General features: G+C 43.1%; 1 protein-coding gene across 1 annotated transcript in view; it reads right to left on the reverse strand.

The window, feature by feature from the left end:
* Positions 1 to 22,288, reverse strand: part of LOC134538610 (F-box/LRR-repeat protein 16) — a 182,561-nt gene that overhangs the window by 26,729 nt on the left and 133,544 nt on the right. The window contains exon 4 of the mRNA XM_063380040.1: positions 14,912 to 15,107. Within this exon, the coding sequence (XP_063236110.1) occupies positions 14,912 to 15,107 (196 nt within the window). The remainder of the gene's footprint in view (positions 1 to 14,911; positions 15,108 to 22,288) is intronic.

Consider the following 22,288-nt stretch of genomic DNA (forward strand, 5'->3'; position numbering starts at 1 on the left):
TTGACCTTTGACCGAAACCGCAGGAATGATCGCAAACACACGGATTAACCATCAAAATATATATAAGAATTATCAGGAGCACACGGAGAAAACCATCATAATATTGGCAAGAATAATCAGGAGCACACGGAGAAAAACGACACATGTTTTCTTTGATATCATAAAATTACAGAAAAAAAAAAATTGAAATAAAAAAAATTAATAAAAAAATTTAAAATAAAAACAAAAAATACATAAAATTCTGGCTTGTACTAGAACTTAATCTTTGCTCAGCAATGATAAGTTTACAAGCTAGCAGAATCTATTTATGTATTTTTTGTTTTTATTTTAAATTTTTTTATTAATTTTTTTTATTTCTAAATATTTTTTTTCTGTAATTTTATGATATCAAAGAAAACATGTGTCGTTTTTCTCCGTGTGCTCCTGATTATTCTTGCCAATATTATGATGGTTTTCTCCGTGTGCTCCTGATAATTCTTATATATATTTTGATGGTTAATCCGTGTGCTTGCGATCATTCCTGCGGTTTCGGTCAAAGGTCAAAGTCACACCCATCTAAGATGGCAGCCGTGACGTCACAATCCAAGATGGCGGACCGTGAGAAATCTGAGAAGCACTAGCAGGAAGGACGAACGTCCTTCTCCTTGAAGACTATCGATGCCATTCTTCTTATGCGATCGATAGTGAACAACCCGCATCCCGCATAAAATAAATAAATATTATTTTACCTGCAAGCAAAACGTGACGTCATCTGATGTTGAAAAGTGGAACTGCTTGCAGCAAGTACCTTTGCATGAAATAAATTAACTCTCACCACTGAATAGTGCTATTGTAGTCAGTTAGAGACATAAAGTTTCGTAGCCATGCGGCCAATTAGTCATGCATTCTCGTAACCATGCGTTCTGGAAGCTTCGTAGTCCTATAGCCTCGCGATGACGTAACCTTGAAGACTTGCAATCGCATAGTCTCGTAACCTCATGGCTCGTAGTCTCGTAGTCATGATGTATTGGAGCCTCGTAGACTTGAAGCTACGTAAGCAAGTAGCTTTGTAATCTTATAACATAATGCTGATGGTGTAGATGTAGCAAAAGAGAAAATTCCATCGAAGACAGATGTGTCAATTGGAGCCTTGTAGACGAGTAGCTTCGTAGTCAAGAACTCATGCAGACTTGTATTCCTGTATCCACGCAGTCACGTAAACTCGTTTTCTAGAGGCTTCGTAGCTCTGTAGCCTCGCAGACTCGTAAACATGAAGATTCGTAGTCACGTAATCTCGTAACCTTATGGCTCGAAGTCGCGTAGTCCTGAATCCTCGCAGTCACGTAAACCTGTGTACTAGAGGCTTCGTAGCTCTGTAGCCTCGCAGTCTCGTAAACTTGAAGATTCGTAGTCACGTAGTCTCGTAACCTCATGGCTCGTAGTCGCGTAGCCTGGATGTCTTGGGACCTCGTAGAATTGTAGCCTCGCAGTCTCGTAACCATGCGTTCTAGAAGCTTCGTAGTCCTATAGCCTCGCGATCATGTAACCTAGAAGACTCGCAATCGCGTAGACTCGTAACCTCATTGATCGTAGTCTCGCAGTCATGATGCATTGGAGGCTTGTAGACTTGAAGCTACGTAAGCAAGAGGCCTTGTAATCTTATAACATAATGCTGATGGAGCAGTTGGAGCAAAAGAGAAAATTCCGTCGAAGACAGATGCGGTAACTGGAGTCATGTAGACGAGTACCTTCGTAGTCAAGTACTCTTGCAGACTTGTGGTCCTGTATCCTCGCAGTCATGTAAACCTGTGTACTAGAAACTTCGTAGCTCTGTAGCCTCGCAAGCCATGTATAACTCGTAACCAGCTAGATCATTTTAGACTCGTAGCCATGTGGTCTCATAGTCTCTTAGACTCGTAGAATTCTAGCCAAATATATATATTTGGAGTTGGTGAGACAAAAGACAGTTGTTGGAGCCAATGACTGTAGGAGCCAATGACTGTAGGAGCCAATGACAGATGGAGTCACTAGACTGATGGAATCAATAGACTGATGGAATCAATGAATAATGGAGCCAATGAATATTGGAGCCAATGAATATTGGAGCCAATGACAAATGTGCGGCCTTTTTGATGATGGTGCTGCCTTTTCGTTGTCGGTGCTTCCAAATGCGCTGCCTTTTCGTTGTCGGTGCTTCCAAATGTGCTGCCTTTTCGTTGCCGGTGCTTCCAAATGTGCTGCCGTTTCGTTGTCGGTGCTTCCAAATGTGCTGCCGTTTCGTTGTCGGTGCTTCCAAATGTGCTGCCGTTTCGTTGTCGGTGCTTCCAAATGTGCTGCCGTTTCGTTGTCGGTGCTTCCAAATGTGCTGCCGTTTCGTTGTCGGTGCTTCCAAATGTGCTGCCGTTTCGTTGTCGGTGCTTCCAAATGTGCTGTCTTTTCGTTGTCGGTGCTTCCAAATGTGCTGCCGTTTCGTTGTCGGTGCTTCCAAATGTGCTGCCGTTTCGTTGTCGGTGCTTCCAAATGTGCTGCCGTTTCGTTGTCGGTGCTTCCAAATGTGCTGCCTTTTCGTTGTCGGTGCTTCCAAATGTGCTGCCTTTTCGTTGTCGGTGCTTCCAAATGTGCTGCCTTTTCGTTGTCGGTGCTTCCAAATGTGCTGCCGTTTCGTTTTCGGTGCTTCCAAATGTGCTGCCTTTTCGTTGTCGGTGCTTCCAAAAATGCTGTCTTTTCGTTGTCGGTGCTTCCAAATGTGCTGCCGTTTCGTTGTCGGTGCTTCCAAATGTGCTGCCTTTTCGTTGATGGTCCTTCTATTTTAATGTTGTTTTGACTCTAGTATTATTGTAAATGGTTCTTGATTTGACTAGCGTTTTATTCCATACGGTGCATGTATATAAGCGAGTCCTAGACAACAGGACGCTCAGTTTGTTACTGACGTCGTCGGTGTAAGGATCACCTAGTTTGTTTCTTCTGGTGCATTAATCATGTAATTACCTGTTCTTGCGAACTCGATGGCATCTTTACCGACTTTAACGACGAACTCGATGGAGGTTGTACCATCGTCTACGGGAACCTTGACGACAGCTACGACGGAGAAGGAGCAGATTCCGTTGACAACGTCGATGTCAACACTGGAGGAGATTTCAACAGATGTGATACCACCAGCAGAAGATAGCTTAATGACTACTGAGCTGGATGTGCAGGAAACCACGACGATCGACGATACGACCTCGATGGAGACTTCAATGGATGCTGATTTGACAACTAGCGAACATCGGTGCTGTTATTGCGACAAGATTTTCTCAAACAGCAGCAATGCTCGGCGACACGAGAGGAGCGAATGTGTCAAGAACCTATATCGTAAAATGTTTGTTTGTGAGAAATGTCATAAGAAGTTTGCCAGAAAAGATAATATGAAAACGCACATGAAGGCATGCAAAGGCCCTGCTGTTCGGCAGAAAGTAAAGGTTTCGTCGCAACAACGATGCATCGATGTGCATAAGAGAATGCCTGGAAATGGTACTAGTGTTGTAACGCCTGTATCTGGATCGGGTCTGAAAGGATCGTCTTCATCACCACGGTATCCTTGCAGCTACTGTGATACGTCGTTCGCATTTTCCCATGATGCACGAAGACATGAGCGGAGCAAATGCACGAAGAATCCATCTCGCATGAAGTTTCGATGTGATGAGTGTCATGAATGGTTTACTCGAATTGATAATTTGCGACGACATGCGAAAAACTGTAAAGGTGAAGTCCGTGTGCCTACTGCTGAACTACCTGCAGAAATTTCGACTCCTCGGTTTAGGTTGAAGGCTCGTGAGCGTACAAGCAAGAAAACCGATGTGCAGCAACCGATTGGTATGACGTCTGAACAGGAAAATAAACCTAAGACTGTGTTCGGAGCATTACAAGTGAACGATAATGGCTTCTACTTGGCGCAGTCTGCATTTCGTGGAACATTGAAGGACTATTATTATTTAAATACGTTAGGTGAGTCGAAAGACATTTGTAATTTTCTTGATGATATCAGAGAGGACATAATCAATCAGCTTACTGATGATGTAGCAACAAACGGACCTTTGAAATATAACTTGTGGTTGGACTGTATATATGGAAAGCCATATCCGTTCGATGACAAAGTGAAGAAGTGTGCATTCAAGACATCGGCTGCAGTAATTTACAGTTCTAACGATGTGAAGCAAACTGTTAAAAACGGTATCCAGAAACTCTGTCAAGAAGAGGTGGACTATGTCTGTAAAGGTTCTGGCTGGACTCTGTCTAGTATAAACCGATTGGAGCTAAGAATTAGTCATTTCACACCGCTGCGGAACTAAATGATTATAAGATTGCTGGCTTTCTCAAATGATCCTGTAGTAGAATAGAAATTATGTAATAAATATTATGTTTGTAAAAGAACTTGCAGTGTTTAATTCCTCGAACCTGTTACTATTATGTTAAATTGATGTTATATTTAATTTTTTTTGCATCATCCAAGATCGAACCGAGGACGGGAATCGATCGAATCAATATGTAAATTAATGAGTGATTTATTTAATGAATTTTGAAAGTTTTCCCGAATTTCTAGCTAAATAATTACGGATTTTCAAGATGGTGGCCAAATGGCGGGTGTCACAGTAATAAATTATAACTGCACTCTAGCGGATACGAATTAAACTAACATGTCATCGGCGCACTCTAGCCGACGATACAATGATGATGGCTTCCAGCATCGAAGACAAGATGGCGGACATGACATCATACTACCTGACGATATATATGCTTTGAAAAAAAAAGTGGTGGGAGTCAGTATGCCTGCGTCCACTGTGAGGGAAGGATCGGTCATCATTTTTATTTTTTTGCCCTCACCGGGTTCGAACCGAGGGCTCCGAGCTCCGTGTCGTAAAAGTAATTTTTTTATTAATATTTTATTAAATTTTTATTAAGTGAATTTTTTATAAATTTTAAAAAAAATTTCGTTTAAATCGGATAATAAATAAAAAAGTTAAAGATGGCGGCCGTAACGGAAATTGTAACGGTGACGTCATCATTCAAAATGGCTGTCATGGCATCCTAATTTTCAAGGTCATGACCTCTGCGGCTTAGAGCGGCTAGCTCTTAGGAGTTTTAAGCCGCTTTTAGGAATTTGGGTTCTTTCTAGGACAAAACGACTTTTGAGGATTTTCGAAATCCTGATTTTTAAATTGTGGAATTTTTTGAGAATTTTTGGCGGAATTTTTTTCACAGAAATGTAAATTTTGACGAATTTTGTGGAATTTTGGGCAATTTTTGCCCAATTTTGGCGGATTTTGAGGGTCAAAGGTCAAGGTCAAACTTGTCCCGTTACGCTGTGTCCCGTTACACTCCTCCAAGATGGCCGCCGTGACGTCACAATGTAAACAATCTTCAATCCTCCGCCTGGCGCCTGTCCCAGTTCCGGCTAACCTATACTACTGGTATCATCTCAACAAGGTCCGCCTGGAATAAATCATCAATTCCACGAACTATGACTTTGCGACGAAGGTATTTTCGTCTAGCAGGAGCATGAAGTTCGCGAGCGATTCCGGTTCGACTCATTGTATGTAGCCGGCTTCCCTCAGTTCTTCAAGTATGGAGACTATTTCGTTGATGTGCGAATAGTTTCCTACGCTAAGCGAAGCATGTAGAATTCTAAGGCGATCAACTAATTCATTGGGGTCGTCCCAATATACATAGTCAAATATCTGACCACTTTCTAGCTTTTTTAAACCTTCGCCATGTATTGTTAGTTCACTGAAGAGATTAGCGAGAATGTCGATTTTTTCATGATCTACGTCTTTATATACACCACTATCTGGATCGTTATCGCGAAAATGTGCGTTGGTTAGTTCTAGCAGTTTTTTGTACTCTTGTAAGTCGTTGTGAGAATATCCTTTAGGCTCCCTGCGAAACAGCAATTCGTACAGACCCGGAGTCCCGCGCGTTTTGTACTCTGCTACGCGCACGATGTTTCCTGGTAGAAAGTCTATTTCTTTAGCACCGAGGAACCACTTAGTATATTTTCTGTACACTCCGTAGGTCGTGTCATTATTCCGACTCGTAAACGATATCAGGTATGGTCGGACCATTGCATTAACTTGATGTCCCTTTTTCGGTATTTTTTTCTTGTGCATGGACTCTGTACTTGTTAAGTCCTCTTCTTCTCGATCCGGTTCATACTTTCTCTTCTTTACAGTCGGCATTTCATCTTCAACTTCTGTCTTCACAATGATGGCTGGTTCTTCCTTGTTTTTAAGTTCGTCGAGGTGACTAGTGATTGGTTTAAATATCTCCTCATTTGCCATCTCACGTGCAAGTCTGGTTCGTCTAGCAAGTAGATATTTTTCACGAACAGACTGTATAGCTCGATGAAGGTCACTGGCCAGGTCCGACATTGTACTGGCTGAAAACTTATTGCAAGACCTCCTTTTATACTTTTTTTATTCGTTCGCAGAAACTTCTTTCTTGTGTTTGGCCAAATCTGAATTTGTTGACAAGTGAGATAGTGATGCTTTCAGACTACTTTGAAAAGTCCTCAGATCGTCCCGTCTTTGTGCATTCGATACTTCGATCATGTCGCGAATGCGAGAATCCGAAGCTTCCACGCGCTGGTCTATGGCTACGAGATACTCTAGTAATTCCTTTTTCACACTGTCTACTTTTTGAGCCAGTAGCGAAATGTATTTGCGGATAACGTCGTCATGAGACTTGAGAGCAGTACGTAAGTCTCGACTGCTACGACCGAATTTCGAAATGCTATGACTCATGTTTGGCGATAAACTGATCGAAACCTCGTCTGTACCTGCCCTTATATAGAGGCCAGTCCTTTACGATGACTAGAAATCCGTGTTCTTCTTTCCAACACAAGGAGCACATGTCTTTGAATTCCTGAAACGACATGTCGGTGTTTACGTGATCGTCGTAAGCGTGGCGCAAATTAAGTTCGTCCATGCGAAACAAAACTATGACGTTTGCGTTGTCTCGTAGGAGATGTTTTGGAATACGACTGTACGTCTGACACAGGTAAACGCAGTCTACCTTGCCGTGTCTGCCCATGGAAAAGTACTCTTGTATTATGCCTTGTTTCTCGCACATTACATCGTCGAAAACAAACACGGAATTGGCTTTTGCTTCGCTTGGAGGTACAACATCGGTATTATCGCTAAACGGAAAATACTCCAGACCATCCACCGAGCGTAGAACAGTTGCTAGGCGCTGGTACTTTGGCTGTTGCAACGACTTGGAATACAAGTAAACGTTCTCGAACCGAAGACCGTTTGGCTCCTCCAGTAAACTCAGTAAAACACACGTCTTGCCACAGTTTGACGGACCCGCCATTATGCATCGTACGGCAGAAGGCAACAATATACCATGTCGTGATTCACGTGCACTAAATACATCGTCTTGCGTAATACGCACGGGCAAACACACGTCTTGCTTGACGACCTGCATTGTACTAAAGTAATTGTATAAAAGAAGCGTATTTATACTTTCTGGTCAGTTGTGCGTAATGACTCGAAGAGGTAAGAACAAAAAACACATCGGCGCGGGACTCGTAAACTCGCTGATAAACAATCTACCATTCGAGCTGCACATTCCCGGCTACAGATTCTGCGGCCCCGGCACGAAACTAGCGAAAAGGTTAGCTCGCGGTGACGTGGGCATTAATTCACTCGACGAAAAGTGCAAGCAGCACGATATCGCATATTCATTAAGCAAGGACCTGGAATCCAGACACCGGGCCGACGAGATATTGGCACAGGAAGCCGAAGATATAAGCAAATCGTCGAACGCGGGACTAGGAGAGAAAATCGCGGCCTGGAGCGTATCTAAAATCATGAAGGCAAAGACGAAATTAGGACTGGGTGCTCGTCGAGCCAGCTCCATCAAGTCAAAGACTAACTCACGCAAGACCAAACGCAAGACTGGTGCAGGCGTGCAAAAAGCCAAGCAAAAATTACAGACTCTCGACAAGAAGATTATAGGAGGATTTCTTCCTTTGCTTTTGCCTGCATTGGGTGCTCTCGGCGGCCTCATCGGTGCAACGAGCGGTATAGTGCGGGCAGTCAACACTTCGAAGAATGAGCGCAAGCAGTTAAAAGAAGCACAGCGACACAATGCCAGCATGGAAGCCATTGCCATGGGTAAAAAAAACGGCGCAGGACTGTACTTACGACCTCACAAGACAGGTCGAGGCATGAAAAAGAAACGAAAATCCTAAGTTCTCTGCCGAAACGACCGCTCACCAACGTAGATTTAATAAAGTACGCACGCAAACTTAAAATACCAAATTTCCGCGGCGTGTTTATGCGAGACACTTTACCCAGCGAACCAAAAACCAATGAACGCGCCATAATTAATTTAGACACGTCGTCGGGTCGAGGCACGCACTGGGTGGCTTATGTAAAGTCTGGAAACATGGCCGAGTACTACGATAGTTTCGGTAATTTACGGCCTCCGCCAGAACTGCGACAGTACCTGGGCCGGTCCACTACATTGTTTTACAATTACGAAACGGAACAGAAGCCTAATCAAACAAACTGCGGACACTTGTGTCTTCGCTTTTTAACAAACAAAAATTAGCTGACAAATAAAAAAAATTGCTACTTAAAGGTTGTGCAGTGATGATAATTTATTAGTCATGTCGATAACACTTACCTTGACAGGTCACGCATCTGAGCTGCGGGCGGTTCATTTCCCGCCCCTGGATTTAGACGGAAAATGGTGTATCGGACTCGTAGATTTTCAAACGTATAATGCCATACCTAATATCGACGAAGAAAATTGCAAGATCTGCTTCCTGAAAAGCGATGGGACCGCTCATGAAATACGGTTACCTGTTGGCTCTTATGAAATTGACGACATTGCAAATTACATCAGGGATATGTTACCACAGGATGTAGACTTTCAACTGCGTGGAAATCCAAACACTCAAAAAAGCATTCTAACATGCAGTGAAAATGTCGACTTTACGAAACCTGGCACCATAGGTACAATGCTCGGATTCGAATCAAAGGTTTATAATACGGGAAGAACGTACGAATCTACGCGCGCAGTAAACATTTTACCTGTGAATGTCATAAGGATAAACTGTAATTTGGCAAGTGGAACGTATCTCAACGGAAGACTAAGCAACATGCTGCACGAGTTTTCGACGATGGTCCCGCCAGGATATAAACTGGTAGAAGTACCGCAAAGTATCATTTACGTTCCAGTCGTCGTGAAGTGCGCACACGAAGTCGTCGTCCAAATCGTTGACCAGCGAGGACGATTGGTGAATTTTCAAGACGAAGAAATTACATTACGTCTGCACTTGAAGCGATGGGCATAAAGTTCGTAACACCGAACAATTATAAAAGAAATCGTATTGCCGTGAATAAGAACAGTTCTCTACCAGACATCGGTGCATTAACACCTGACAACATAAAGTATCTTCTCAGTATTGGACAAGTGCCGAATAAATATGGAAGACGAAATCCTCAACGTGGAAGATCCGGTCATTTTTGATGACAGCATTACGAAAATGGAATTGCACGAGTACCAGCCTTTCCTGCTCGGACCGTACGCACTACCATCAGAAGTACGCATTGCAGTACAGCACCAAGATATTTGTACTTTACCTTCGCAGTCATTTCTACGTATAAGAGGCACGCTTACAAAAGCGGATGGTACGCATCCGACAACGACGACAATATCCTGCAATGGTATTCTACACCTAATCGAGCGTATTACTTATGTACTCAATGGCGTCGAGGTAGACCAGACGAGAGATGTAGGCATAACATCTGCTATGAAAAATTACCTTTCGCTCACTCCAAATGAACTGTCTGCTGCAAAGATGGCCGGTTGGGCTCTCGAGGATGAATATAAGCTTCCGGTTTATGCCGAAGGGAAGTTCGAAGTTTGTGTTCCTCTGTCCATGCTTCTCGGATTCGCTGAGGACTACAAGCATATAATCATTAATTCGAAACAAGAGCTCGTACTACTTCTAGCCAACACGCACATTAATGCAATTGTCGCCGCTGCAGAAAACCCTCAAGATGTCTCGCTAACACTACAGTCTATCGAGTGGATGCTGCCCCACATCCAAGTGAGCACCGTTGAACGAGTCAAGATGTTGAAGAACATAGAAAATGGCAAGAACTTCGATGTGCCATTCCGATCCTGGAGCCTGGAAACTTATCCCGGCTTGCCTCATAGTCAGCGTATCAATTGGATAGTAAAGTCCAGCTTCGCTACGGAAAAACCAAGATACATCATCGTCGGGCTTCAGACCGGAAGGCAGCTCAATGCAGGAGTAAGTCGCTCCGTATTCGATAACTGTCAAATACGCAATGTAAAAATATTTTTAAACAGCGAAAGTTATCCGTACGTTGACATGAACATGGGTTTTGAAAGTGGAAGATTTCTTCTAGCATATCAAATGTACGCCAAGTTTCAGCAAGCTTACTATGGGCGGATACAGTCACCGATACTGAGTCCAGACAGTTTCAAGAACAAGGCTCCGTTAATGGTGTTTGACGTTTCCAAACAGGATGATCGAATAAATTCAAACATCATCGACTGTAGGATCGAGATAACGACTAGCGGAAATATTCCCCCAAACACCTACGCTTTTTGTCTGATACTTCACGATCGGCTTGCTTCGTACAATTGTCGAGACAAACTTGTGAAAATTCTGACATAAATACTGTTTCGTTTCCGATAGTAATTTAGTTACGACCGAGCATTGCTAGCGACAAGATGTACTGCAACCTGCAAGGTTTCCAGAGTCAAACTGGATTCGTGCTCAAGGAAATTAGCGTCACCTCCGGAGACAAGACTCGAACCCGCAGCTTCCGACCTCCGTATCCGTGGAAACTACTAGACGAAAAAAGTAAACGGTCGAACGAATGGCTATGTAAATACTACCATGGCCTGGAGTGGGACGAAGGAAAAATTCCGTACCACCAAGTGAAAAACACACTTCAAGATTTACTACTGCAAAACGAAATAATCTACATTGCCGGACCTGAACAGAAGAAATGGCTGAGCAAGTTGTGTGACGACGGAGCAGCTGAAATCGTAGATATACAGACCGACTACGGCTGTCCTTCCCTGCGCAAGCTTAGTGCAATATATGACATGCAGCCACGTGACAAGTTTGAACGTGTCTGTGCCTGTACAAACTCGCAGTTAATGCAGAAATGGCACACACAGTGTTAGTAGGAGCCTGCATATATAAATGGCGTACCTACATACGTGCCTTCAGTTGACGTTCGACCTGCAAGAAGATGTTTACGTTTCATCCTGCTAACGTGTACGTGAGCGCAAGACCTAGCTTCAGCAGTGTCGAGTACAGCTACTGGGATTCCTGGTATCTACGTACATATACAGAAACCTGTGATGGAGGCGCTCAGCATTGGCGGTTTGCGCACTTTCCTGTGTCCTACGAACCGACCCAGCAGCTGGTAGATTGTTGCGAACCTGGAAACTGTGTCGTCTATCACATGAGACCACACACAATCCTTCCTGCTAGCATCGCTGAGGTAGTCGCCTCGTCTTCACGTGCAACACCAAACATGGACGTGTTGCAACCTGTTGTGACCTGTGATGCTTCTACGCAGACGTCCAAACGGTGTGTGTCTCGTCGTCGCAGTTCAGGCAGTGAATCTGTCCCAATTAGCACTGAGCCAAAGCCCAGGCGTAGACGTGGTCACAGACGTCACCGACCATGTCTTGTCGGAGTTGTCGACGTTGCAGAAGATGACCAGCTGGAAACCTGTGTTCCTGATACCATGACCGGCGAACCAGTTGGAACCGGAGTCAACGAACCAGTTGGAACCGGAGTCGACGAGTCAGTTCGTGCGGCATTAAAAACTTTGCTTGTGAAAATGCTTGATTCCTTAACCTAATATGTATTTGTGTACTTTTTATAAATAAATGTGTAAAACTTGAACGCGTGTGTTTTTTATTTCTACAATTTTTAGGTACCTAATAAAAAATTTTTTAATACAGACAATATTTTGACTCATGTAGTATACCAGTAGACTACAGGTATATAAGCGAGGTTCAGACGACTGGACCCGCAGTTCACCTCTGGCCGCGGTGCAGTACGGACGTGCTCTCTCCATTAATTGTCGTGAGATTTAGTTATGTCGACCGGAATAGAATGTTTACCGACAGCAGCGGGGACCTCGATGGTAGCAACGATGATGGAGACGGAGATCCCGATACCATTTGCAGAGGAGACCACGGCAGCGGAGAGCTCAATGGCTGAGGTGTCGACAGCTGTGGAGATCCCGATTCCTGCTGCAGAGGAGACAACGATACGTGCTGTTCCACCATCAGCTGACATGTCATCATCTGCATTCCAGACATCAATTAATGAAGAGTGTACATCGCATCAATGCAAATATTGTGGTGCATCAATAACCTGCAGTAGGTCTCTGACAATCTCTCGAGAGACATATAAGTGCGACAAATGCGATAAGGTTTCTTCGCATTGTAACAGTCTGGACAGTCACAAGATTATGTGCATAGGAAAAGAATCAAGTGATAGTATGCTTCCATACCATCAGACATCATCATTTATTGCCTTACCTGAGGCGATAGTCAACAAAAGAGCAGTAGTCAATTGCCAAAACTTGAAGGATCAGTTTTGTTTTAAATGGAGTATTTTGGCAAGATTTGTCGAGGGAAGTCATCAAAACCGTGTTGATAAGAGGTATTATGCTTTGGAGAATAAGTACAACTTCGATGGACTGTGCTATCCGCCACCGTTAAATCAGATAAAAGTTTTTGAGAAAAATAACCCTGAAGTCTCAGTTAATGTGTATGCGCTAAATGAGGATAATAAGGTGTGTCCGATTCGGGTAACCAAACAAGAAAGAAAAAATCATTTCCATTTGTTGCTTGTGACAAATGAAAGCGGTTCTGCACACTACTGCTACATCAAAAACTTCTCCCGACTTGTGAGACCCCAGGTTACAAAACATCAACATAAGATTTATATGTGTAAGATGTGCTTTAAGTATTTTGCTAATCGACCTCGAAAATCAGGACTCACAGCTATACAGTGTCTTGAACAGCACAAGATTAAATGCGGAAATAAATCTTAACCATAACTTTAGTAATTTGTCTGTGTATTTTTTTTGTACTTGTAGTAGTGTAGAGATTGTGTAATAAATATGTTTGTAAAAGAACTTGCGGTGTTTTTTATTTTCTCAAACCTTACACTTTTCTGGTACTTTTTTAAAATTAAAGTTGTTTTGTATAGGCCAGGGATCGAACCAAGGACCTTAGTCGATCTATTCAATCATTATATAGATTACAAATTTATTTAATGAATTTTGAACTTTTTCCCGAATTTCTAGCTAAATAATTACGGATTTTCAAGATGGCGTCCAAATTTCAAGATGGCGGGTGTCACAGCAATAAATGATTACTGCACTCTAGCGGATAATAACTAAACTAACATGGCGTAAGCGCACTCTCGCCGACGATACATTGATGATGGCTTCCAGCATCAAAGACAAGATGGCGGACATGACGTCATACTAGATGACGATATATATGCTTTTGAAAAAAAGTGGTTGGGAGTCAGTATGCCAGCAGCCACCACGGGGGAAGGATCGGTCGCCATTTTTATTTTTTTTGCCCTCACCGGGTTCGAACCGAGGACTCCGAGGTCCGTGTCGTACATGTTTGTTTTTTATAAATATTTTATTAAAATTTTATTATTTGAATTTTTTTATAATTTTTAAAAAAAATTTCATTAAATTCGGATAATAAATAAAAAAAGTTAAATATGACGACCGTAACGGAAATTGAAACGGTGACGTCATCATCCAAGATGGCGGAACACACAACGCCGGAATTTTCGAGAACACACAATTACGTCATCCAAAATGGCGGATCCAAGATGACGGATCCAAAATGGCCGCCGGGGTCAAGGTCAAACTTGTCCCGTTACGCTATGTCCCGTTACACTCCTCCGAGATGGCCGCCGTGACGTCACAATCCAATATGGCGGATCGGACACACAGCTCCACACCCAGAACCCAGTGCCAGAAAATACATTCCTATACTACTTCTATGGTAGGACCGGTCTACATGATGACTGTTCTATGGCGCGCACCTGTCCAGCGTGAGCTCCTCGAGCAGGTGCACATCGCAGTTACTCTATGGTAGGACCAGTCTACACATTGACTGCTCTATGGCGCGCACCTGACCAGAGAGAGCTCCTCGAGCAGGTGCACATCACAGTTACTCTATGGCAGGACCAGTCTACACGATGACTACTCTAGGCCGCGCACCTGTCCAGCGTGAGCTCCTCGAGCAGGTGCACATCACAGTTACTCTATGGCAGGACCAGTCTACACGATGACTACTCTAGGCCGCGCACCTGTCCAGCGTGAGCTCCTCGAGCAGGTGCACATCACAGTTACTCTATGGCAGGACCAGTCTACACGATGACTACTCTAGGCCGCGCACCTGTCCAGCGTGAGCTCCTCGAGCAGGTGCACATCACAGTTACTCTATGGCAGGACCAGTCTACACGATGACTACTCTAGGCCGCGCACCTGTCCAGCGTGAGCTCCTCGAGCAGGTGCACATCACAGTTACTCTATGGCAGGACCAGTCTACACGATGACTACTCTAGGCCGCGCACCTGTCCAGAGTGAGCTCCTCGAGCAGGTGCACATCGCAGTTACTCTATGGCAGGACCAGTCTACACGATGACTACTCTAGGCCGCGCACCTGTCCAGAGTGAGCTCCTCGAGCAGGTGCACATCGCAGTTACTCTATGGCAGGACCAGTCTACACGATGACTGCTCTAGGGCGCGCACCTGTCCAGCGTGAGCTCCTCGAGCAGGTGCATATCGCAGTTACTCTATGGTAGTACCAGTCTACACGATGACTGCTCTATGGCGCCCACCTGTCCAGCGTGAGCTCCTCGAGCAGGTTGAGGTCGCAGGCGATGTACTCGAGCGCGGCGTCCGTGATGCGCGGGCACCACGACACGTCCAGGCTGCGCAGCTTCTGCAGGTTCTCGGCGATCAGCTCCACGCCGTCGTCCGTGATCTTGCTGCAGCCCGACAGGCTCAGCACCGTCAGGTTGGGCAGCGCGTGCACTGCCACAGAACAACACGACCCTTGCGTCAGCCTTACTTCCTTCACAGGCAAACGGACACACTACACACGGGGGCATGCATGTTCCGCGAAAAAGATTCCGAGACTAGCTGAAAGTCAAAACACTCTAGCATCGGCCGTGCTTCGTGGATTGGGTGAGTTTCTTACAGGTACATGTCGGTTGTTACTTCACTATTCACTAGAGACCGGAAAAATTCGCGAATTCATTTCGCGATAGGCTAAAATACAAATAGTTATACCTCAGTGCTGTCTCTGCTATTGGCTCACAACTCACCTGGATGACTCTGGGCCAATGAGAAACACCCAACCAAAGCTTTATCGAATCACAGGCTGCTACGCTGGAAAGTCTCACAAGACAGCAGCCAATGTGTGGGTGGCATTTGACCGAGTGTTCGTAGAACTAGGGAGTTTTGCCTACAGGTCATTGAACCCGCGAATTTTTCCGGTCCCTACATATTTCGCGAAAGAGATTACGAGACTAGCTGAAAGTTGAAACACTCTAGCATCGTCCTTTGTTTCGTGGATTGGGTGAGTTTCTTACAGGTGCATGTCGATTGTTACTTCACCAATCACAGTAATTCAGCGCGGAAGCAAACGCGTCCCGAGTGGCTCGTTCAAATAAGGCGAATAGTACTTCTCTCGCAGACGGCCGGCCGCCAATCGCAAGGAAGAAACCGCTGGTTAGGGCATACTTTGTTGCAGTTTAAAAGGAGTTCGGATTTATTAGCGGAAAAACGCCTGCTCGTAACTATAGATCGTCTTACGCTTAGATTGCAGTACACTGCTTATTGTGTGTGCTGTTTCCAGAATTCAAACACGTTACGATAATGTTCAGGGGTATGTTATTATTTGGAATTCTGAGTGTATGAGAAGCTTTTCAATAATCCATTTTATAATGTTTTACGCCTATTCCTAACACCACGGTCATAAATCTGTAATAAATCGTTTTTTTTAAACTTTAAAACAAGAAACATTTCACACTAATTTATTGATAAGAATTCATACAAAAATGGTAGTAATCGCTTGATAAATAAATAAACGTTATCCAGTACCTTCGATTAAAAATACTTTTTATATTTGGCAACAGCGCCAAAAAACGACAACTCTTACGGAAGTCAGCGTGTGTCAGAGAGAGAAAGCGCCCTTTACTTCCGCGCTGCAATCTAAGAGTGGAACGCTGTAGAATTAAGATGAAATTACACATTTTTTTGGACGGGTGTTTCTGCTAAATTCTGACGTTAAAATGTTTTTTCCTAAAACTTTATATAAATAATGTCCTATAACTAGGGGCATGCAATTTTCGCGAAAAGATCTGAACAGTTATTAGACTGCAACAAGGTATACCCGCACCTGTGGTCTCTTCCTTGTGATTGGCGGCCGTCTGCGAGAGAAGTCGTTGCCTTATTTGACCGAGCCACTCAGGACACTTTTGCTTCCGCACTGAATCACTGTGATTGGCGTTGTAACACTCGATATGTACCTGGGAGAAACACACCCAATCACGAAACACAGAAGATGCTATAGTGTTTTAACTTTCATCTAGTCTCGAAATCTTTTCGCGAAATTTGCATGCCCCTACCTATAACTCAACGTCAAGCCGAGAACAGTTGTTAGCCCTGTAAATTACGGCTTTGAATTAAAAACGAAATAATCAAAAAGTATTGTAGTTTTTGATTAGGCATTTTTTTTAAGTTTTTAAATACTCATCCTGCACCAAATTTAGATACTGTGACTTTACATTTTTGTTACGTAATCATAAATAACAGTACTATTGACAACAATTGAACATAAAGTTAGGAAAAAATGTATAGCCTAAGTATATGGAAGACTGTGGAAAAATTTTTTAATAGGGTGAATTTTATTAATCATGCAGTGAAAAAATTGCTTTGTTACTTAGCAAGTTGTTAAAAAAGATGGCTAATTCAAGCAAATAACTAAGTTAGCAATGTAACTGTTTTTTATACTGTGAATATACAAAGTTACATGATAAAAAATTGTTGCTACATAAGTCGTGCAAAGGAAAATTATCCGCCCCTACAATAGTATAGTAGGTATGTTTGATTTTATTTTGAATTATTATCAATATGAGTGTTATTTATGATTGCGTAGATTAAATTTTTAGTCAAAGTATTTTATGATTTGGTTCAAGTTGGGGAATTAAAAAAAACTTCCGAAATAATGTCTATAACTCGAAAACTACTACACTTTTTGAATTTTTTTAAAATTCAGAACCATAATTTGCTGTCCTATGAACTGTTTTCGGCTTGTCGTTTAGTTATGAGACATACTGAATTTATACAATCACATACGCACCTACATATAATGATTAGATTATTTCGCGGATGATTTATGTAGAAAAGTGGAGTTTAAGCACATATACACATTCTTCACGCTGATTATTGGACTACAGTTCTCTTGAAACATCCTTGACCATGAACCAGTTATAAACAAGAAGAAGGGTTAACTGAACCAAGTGCCATGTTGTGTAAGGAATCGGAGTCCATCCTGGATCGACATGAATTCACGGAGTAATCGTGGCTCTACTGAACACACCTGAAAAAAAAAAAAAAAAAACCCGCACGTTAAGTAACTTCTGGGACCGAATCCACTTACTTACCTTTTTAAACCCGAGCAAATGTCACCTGCTTATTTTGTTTGTTGCGTCGAAATGTTCAGCTGCCAAAGTCTGAGCGTATATTTTACATAATTTAGATACGTTGTTGTCTACCAGAGAATTTCGGGATCAAGATGGTGGCCATGACGTCACAAAACATGGTCGACAGCAAACGAAGACGAAAACTGGAATTTTGTGGTGGTTGTAAAAGGAAGGGGGGAGGAAAGTGCATTTATGTGTAACATAAGGGGAGGGATGGGGTAGGGGAAGGATAATAATGTGCTCCAAGGGTGCTATTTCCCGAGGGGGGGGGGGCAGGGGGCTGGGACCCCTGGAATTAAGAAGCCCCTCACTGACTGATCGGGCCCGTTTGCGCTTTCAAAATCGCGACTGTGAAACGGGGGTTGATAAACGTAAATGTCAAACTATGTTTTATGAAAAAGGTTCTGTATATTTTAAAGTTTTCTGCTTATTGCATGCATATAGGCCAACATATGGGCAGTATGCAACATACAAGCTCCTTATACAGAGAAAACTTGTGCCGGTTGAAACCCAAGCAAAAAATTCCTTGGCCGCAAGGCCCCCCCCCCCTTCCCCCACGCAAATTTCCCTCGGGCACCATTTGCGAATCCTACAGGCGTGGTCTACCATGCCCGGCGACGGGAACATGATCTCAGCTCCCGAAACGTCACAAATGTAGTGTCTAAGAAGCGTACTATTGGTAGAATTTGTACAGAATTAACTAGCTTCTTAATGAAATGCTCAAACTTTTATTTGTGTTTATGTCTGTCATATATTTTCTTATGTTATGACTAAGGACACCTGTATTTCGCGAATACATTTCGTGTCAAGGTATTTCACAAAATACTGTAGCTGTTCTCCTGTGGTTATTGGCTGAGGTCGGTGAGAGGTGTCGTCCCGCTCTTGACGGGGCCAATGAGAATGTGGTCACCGTACTGCTGCACCCTCACAACTTGCCATTACTCTTAGAAAAAGCTACAGTGTTTTGTGAAATACCTTGACATTAAATGAAATCGCGAAATACAGGTGTTCTTAGTTATGACTAGAGACCCGGAAATTTCGCGGGTTCATTTCGTGTAATGCTAAAATTCAAATAATTATACCTTAGTGCTGCTTCTGTCATTGGTTCCCTGTTAATCTGGAGGACTGAGGGCCAATTAGAGACTCTCACTCATAGAAGTGTCGAATCACAGTCCACTCAGTCGAGACGACTCACAAGTCAACAGCCAATGAACAGTTGGCATTTGCCCGAGTGTGTAGAGGATATTGGAGTCTATCCTGTAGGTCATTGAACCCGCGAATTTTCCGGGTCTCTAGTTATGACTTAGTAGGAACTATTTAACAAAACATGATTTAAACATATAGCCTATCATATGTTTTTCTATGGAATTATCATAAATTAAAAAAAAAAAACTCGTGGGTGCGTGGCCGCTTCGCGCGTTAGAAGTGAAACTTCACATACTGGTTGTAGTTCCACGCCAGCTCACCAACAGAGCAGAGCGCTGCTGCTGCTACCATCTGTGTTTTTTTTCTCGGCATGTACCTTGATAGATTAAAAAATTATAGATAAAATCGTGGTTTGAGGGACTCAAGTTTTAGGCTAATGCTAGTGCAGGGCAGTTACAGATTATGTGTAGGGGCATGCATTTTTCGCGAAAATATCTGAACGCCTATTAGACTGCAACAAGGTATACCCGCACCTGTGGTTTCTTCCTTGTGATTTGTGGCCGTCTGCAAGAGAAGTCACTGACATTTTGACCGAGCCAATCAGTACGCGTTTGCTTCCTCATTGCCTCACTGTGATTGGTGTTATTACTAGAGACCGGAAAAATTCGCGGATTCCTTTCGAGACATGCTGGAATCCAAACTCGTTTAGCTTAATGCTGCGTCAGTGATTGGACCGCAATTTACCTGAAGGACTCTGAGCCAATGGCAAACACTCAACAAAATAAGTATCGAATCATAAGAATCGCAGTAAACAGGTGTCCCGAGTCGGTAGCCAATGACCACGTGATAGTTGCCCGAGTACATAGAGAATCGCGGAGTCTATCCTAGTGGTCATTGGAACCGCGAATTTTTCCAGTCCCTAGTTATTACAATCGATATGTACGTGGGAGAAACTCGCCCAATTTCGAAACACAGACGGCGCTATAGTGAGTGTTTTAACTTTCATTTAGTCTTAAAATCTTTTCGCGAAATCTGCATGCCCCTAATTATGTGTTAGTTACGTGATGTAAACCTGACAGTTCAGTTTACAGTAGTGTTAAAAGGTACCAGAGTAATGCGTGCAATGTGCAACTGACGTATCCTCAATAGCACGGATGCTCGGTGTCCCTATAGAAGTGCCAGCGGAACGAACATGGCGCCATTTAGCAATGCAGTTACACCAAACACTTTCTGAGCGTAACGCCACGAGCGTTACGCTTTTATTTCTTCGCTGCACTACGTTTTGTAACGCTTTGATGAAGTCAGATGTAAAGGTCAATGGTCAAAGGTCAATGGTCAAAGGTCAAAGTCATTTAAGAGCGCCGCCGCTGACTTCAGGGCGGTAGGTCATTGACCCGCTCTTTGCTTCACACCCACCAACCAGCGCCAGTACCGCCGTTTTCATACTACTTAGGTAGAGACTGGAAACATTCGCGGGTTCAATGACCTGTAGGATGAACTCCATAGTTCTACATACACTCGGTCAAATGCCACCCACTCATTGGCTGCTGTGAGACATCCCAACGTAGCAGCCTGTGATTTGATAAAGCTTTGGTCGGGTGTTTCTCATTGGCCCAGAGTCATTCAGGTGAGTTGTAAGCCAATAGCAGAGGTAGCACTGAGGTATAACTATTTGTATTTTAGCCTATCGCGAAATGAATTCGCGAATTTTTCCGGTCTCTATACTTAGGTAAAACAGGCATATCACATGCTTTGGCGGTCCACATGTGATTGGCTAACAGATTTTCCTTGTTTATAACTGGCTACAAGGTCCTCAAGGACACGTGAAGAGCTCTGCAGTCCAGTCATCTACGTAAAACAGATTTGTGTGTGTGTGCCTTAAGTCCACTTTGCCACTCATTGAATACACCAAGTAGGGTTCAGAACCGGCAAATTTAGGTTCCGAAAGTACCGGGAACTCCCCGTACCTTTGATGTAGTAGTATAGAGACCGGAAAAATTCGCGGGTTCAATGACCTTCAGGATAGACTCCAATATCCTCTACACACTCGGGCAAATGCCAACTGCTCATTGGCTGCTGACTTGTGAGTCGTCTCGACTGGGTGGCCTGTGATTCGACACTTCTATGAGTGAGGGTTTCAGTCCTCCAGATTAACAGTGAACCAATGACAGAAGCAGCACTAATTTATAATTACTTGAATGTTAGCATAACACGAAATGAACCCGCGAATTTTTCAGGTCTCTAGAATAGAACTGGGAATTTAAATTTTATTCCAGTTCTTTCGGTACTTTTCGGGACTAGACATCGACAGCATGGAATTTCGTTTTTATCGCGCGCTAAGGTTACTTTCATTTGATACTCTTCCTTGGCTAGGGGATCGACGCAGGCGGGGTGAGGGGGGTATTGAGACTGCCTCGCCGAACTGGCATTCCGCATCCGTCAGTAGGTGATTAGACTGCCGTGTGTGCGCCTGTGGTTGTTGCGCCAGTATTCTTTGAATAACAATATTTTTTCTCAAGTTTGTTAAAAACAATACATATATGTTATTTTAAGTTCATAATTATGTGATTTTGCATGCGTTCAAAGATTATTTTTTTTAAATATTCGTTTTTCTTCTTCTAAAGTTAAAGACTGAAAATAAGTCTGAGAACAAAGTGATTTGTACACGTTAGTAGATACATTATGCAATCAAAAAAATTGGTTGTCTGTAAAGTCAGTTTACGGACGATAGTTTAACGTGACAACGTCATAACAAAACATTGATGAAATGATTGCATACTTTTATGAATAAAATTGAATAAATGCTTGCAATTATACTAGTAATCAGATTTTTAAAATGCAAGAATAATTAACCTTTACTGCCGAAATTGTTGTTGTAATAAGCAATAAAAACCACATTAACTTTTCACTTCACTTTATAAACAGTCGACGAAACAGTTCACGTGTAGATGTAAGTTAAGTGTTGCCGCTGTCTTTCTTCTTCTCTGACGCATAGGCCAATCGAGTGGAAGAGAGATAGGTGCGGCGCAAGCGTACAATGAGCGTAACGGGACACACCGTAACGGAAAATTGTGCGTAACGTACACTTTTTCGTGCGTGCAGCCGGCGTTCATCGATTTATTAGACGTAGTCACGTCAAAAAATTGTAACACAAATGTTTATATTTTATATTTTGGTCACCAAAAACTTGTTTAATGGTTCATAATTAACTATTACTACTTCAATCACCGACTGCTGCACCGTTCATTAAAAAAAAAAAACTTCCTAGTACCGAAACTACCGGGAATTCTCGGTTCCGTTGAAGACTGGCACCGAAATTCCCGGTTCTGAAAATCGGTTTACGGTTCCGAATACCCTATC

This window comes from Bacillus rossius, chromosome 13 (genome assembly GCF_032445375.1).
Source record: "Bacillus rossius redtenbacheri isolate Brsri chromosome 13, Brsri_v3, whole genome shotgun sequence".
Lineage (NCBI taxonomy): Eukaryota > Metazoa > Arthropoda > Insecta > Phasmatodea > Bacillidae > Bacillus > Bacillus rossius.